The sequence below is a fragment of the Olea europaea genome, chromosome 6 (genome assembly GCF_002742605.1).
Source record: "Olea europaea var. sylvestris chromosome 6, O_europaea_v1, whole genome shotgun sequence".
NCBI classification, from domain to species: Eukaryota; Viridiplantae; Streptophyta; class Magnoliopsida; order Lamiales; family Oleaceae; genus Olea; species Olea europaea.
In genome coordinates, this window is record NC_036242.1 from 24,681,205 (window position 1) to 24,683,909 (window position 2,705).

Sequence of the window (2,705 nt, forward strand, 5' to 3'; positions counted from 1 at the left end):
ATCTTTCTCTGATATGTGCCGAGCTTCACTTGGGAGTCATCTCTTCTTTCTTCGATGAAGTCGAGGTCGAGCCTCTGGAGCTCGTCGTTAGTTATCTCGCTGAAGTGAAGACGTCTTGGGGATGGAAGTTTGACTTCCACGGGGCTCATAACCTCAGTCCCGAATGCCATGAGGAAGGGTGTTTCTCCTGTTGGGGTCCTGGTGGTGGTTCGGATCGCCCAAAGGACTTGGGGTAACTCATCAACCCAGGCCCCTTTTGATACATCCAGCTTCCTTTTCAAGACGTGCTTAATCGTCTTGTTCACGGCCTCTACTTGGCCATTTTCTTGTGGGTGGTGAGGTGTGGAGAAGTGCTTCTTTATGCCGAGCTCTTCGCATAATTCTCTAACCTTCTTGTTGTCAGACTGTCTGCCATTGTCTGAGACGATTGAGTGGGAAATCCCGAACCGGCTAATAATATTTTTCCATAAGAACTTGGAGGTGTTGGCTTCAGTGATTTTTGCCAGTGGTTCGGCTTCGACCCACTTCGTGAAGTAGTCAATAGCCACAATTGCAAAACTTGCCCCTCCTCTATCCTTAGGTAGGGGACCTATGAGGTCCACACCCCATTTTGAGAAAGGTTAGGGGCTAGAGACGGTGGTCAGCTCCTAAGATGGTTGTCGCTGCACCAGAGAGAAGCGCTGGCATTTATCGCACTTTCGTACAAACTCAACGGCGTCCCTCTTTAGTGTGGGCCAGTAGTACCCGTACCTCAATATTTTCTGTGCCAGAGACAGCCCTCCAGAGTGGTTACCACATACGCTCTCGTGGACTTCCCTCAATATGTAGGTAGCCCCTTCTCCTCTGACACACCGTAGGAGCGGGGAGGAGAAGCTTCTTTTGTAGAGAATGTCATCAATGAAAAGGAAGTGGGCTGATCTCTTTCTTAGCTTGTAAGCCTCATTCTTGTCAGTTGGTAGTACCTGGTCTTTGAGGTATACTACGATTGGTTGCATCCAAGCGGGAGTCCCAGCGACCCACATTACTGTTGGGGGCCTCGATCGAAGGTAGGAGGAGGTGCTCAATAGGTACTACCGTGAGTAGCTCTGAGTCCTTGCTGCTAGCTAGCTTTGATAGTGCATCAGCATGTACATTTTCGATGCGAGGGATCTGGATCAACTCAAACTTTTCGAAGGATGGGATAAGATTCATCACCATTTTCAGGTAGGAGGCCATCATTTTGTCTTTGGCTGAGAAGTTACCGTTAACTTGGCTAACAACTAGTTGGGAGTCACTACTGATGAGCAGCCTCTTTACTTGCATTTCGGTGGCCAGCCTGAGGCCTGTAAGAAGTGCCTCATACTCTGCTACATTATTGGTAGCTTTGAATCCGAACCTCACCGTCGAGGTGAGCTTGTGACCTTCGGGGCTGATGAGAACAACCCTAGCCTCGGAGCCAACTTCCCCAGCTGACCTATCAACGAAAAGATTCCACGTGGGGGGTTCGATAGGTTCCATGATTTCGTCCACCTCGGGTAGGTTGGCAAATTCAGCCACAAAGTCAGCCAAGGCTTGCCCTTTTATGGCTGCCCTAGCCTTGAATACAAGGTCAAATTCACTGAGTTCTACCGCCTATTTCAATAACCTTCCTGAGGCATCAGGCTTTTGGAGTACCTGCCTTAGGGGAAAATTTGTCAGTACATGGACGGTGTGAGCTTGGAAGTAGGGTCTCAATTTCCTAGAGGCCGTGATCAAAGCCAAAGCGAGCTTCTCCATATCGGGGTAATGGGTTTCCGGTGATAGGAGCGCTTTACTTGTGTAGTACACGGAGAGTTGGGTAGACCCTTCTTCCCGTATCAGAACCGAGCTGATGGCCTCATTAGAGACGGCCAAATATAGTTGTAGGATATCACCGGGCTTAGGTTTGGAAAGGAGGGGGGCTTGCCCTAAGTGCTTTTTCAAGCATTGGAAAGCCTCTTCACATTCCTCGGTCTACTGAAATTTCTTCCCAGCCTTCAGTATTTTGAAAAAGGGGAGGCATTTGTCCGTAGCTTTGGACACAAAGCGGCTAAGTGCGGCTACTTACTCGGTGAGAGTTTGCACCTCCTTCGGCTTTTGGGGGACCTCATCTTGCAAAACGCTTCAATCTTCTCGAGATTGACCTCAATTCCTCGTTGGTTGACCATGTACCCCAAGAACTTGTCGGAGGCTACCCCGAAGGTGCACTTGTGGGGGTTGAGCCTCATCCTATATCTTCTTAGGATCTGGAAAGTGCTGTTAAGGTGCTTTATGTGGTCTTCGGCCTCCAAACTTTTTACTAGCATGTCGTCCACGTAGACCTCCATTGTTTTGCCAATGAGGTCCACAAACATCTTGTTTACGAGTCTTTGGTAGGTTGGTCCGGCGTTTTTCAACCCGAAGGGCATCATTCTATAACAATAGAGGCCTCGGTCCGTAATGAAAGAGATGTGCTCTTCATTGATCGGGTGCATGGGGATTTGGTTGTAGCAGGAGTACGCGTCCATAAAGCTCAACAACTCGTGGCCAACAGTGGAATCCACTAGTTGGTCAATCCTTGGGAGTGGAAAACTATCTTTCGGACAAGCTCTATTGAGGTTGGTGAAGTCAATGCACACCCTCCACTTGCCATTGTTTTTCCTTATCAAAATCGGGTTGGAGACCCATCTAGGGTAGGTTGCCTCTCGGATGAAGCCGTTTTGGATGAG

At 48.9% G+C, this 2,705-nt stretch overlaps 1 protein-coding gene across 1 annotated transcript; it reads right to left on the reverse strand.

Moving 5' to 3' along the window:
- Positions 1 to 647: 647 nt before the first annotated feature.
- Positions 648 to 2,303, reverse strand: LOC111395302. Its single transcript, XM_023021284.1, has 4 exons — positions 2,066 to 2,303; positions 1,794 to 1,925; positions 1,075 to 1,604; positions 648 to 962 (listed from the first exon to the last, which is right to left on the reverse strand). The coding sequence occupies exons 1-4, from the start codon at positions 2,301 to 2,303 to the stop codon at positions 648 to 650; spliced, it is 1,215 nt and encodes a 404-aa protein (XP_022877052.1).
- Between the last annotated feature and the right edge of the window lie 402 nt (positions 2,304 to 2,705).

What these genes read in the sequence shown, in the direction of transcription:
- LOC111395302 (XM_023021284.1), bottom strand. Translation starts at nt 2,303, where the DNA reads ATGCTAGTAAAAAGTTTGGAGGCCGAAGACCACATAAAGCACCTTAAC. An exon ending in GAGGTGCAAACTCTCACCGA is followed by an intron (nt 1,926 to 2,065) that starts GTAAGTAGCCGC and finishes AAAAGCACTTAG; the next exon opens with GGCAAGCCCCCCTCCTTTCC. An exon ending in AGGACTCAGAGCTACTCACG is followed by an intron (nt 963 to 1,074) that starts GTAGTACCTATT and finishes CTCAAAGACCAG; the next exon opens with GTACTACCAACTGACAAGAA.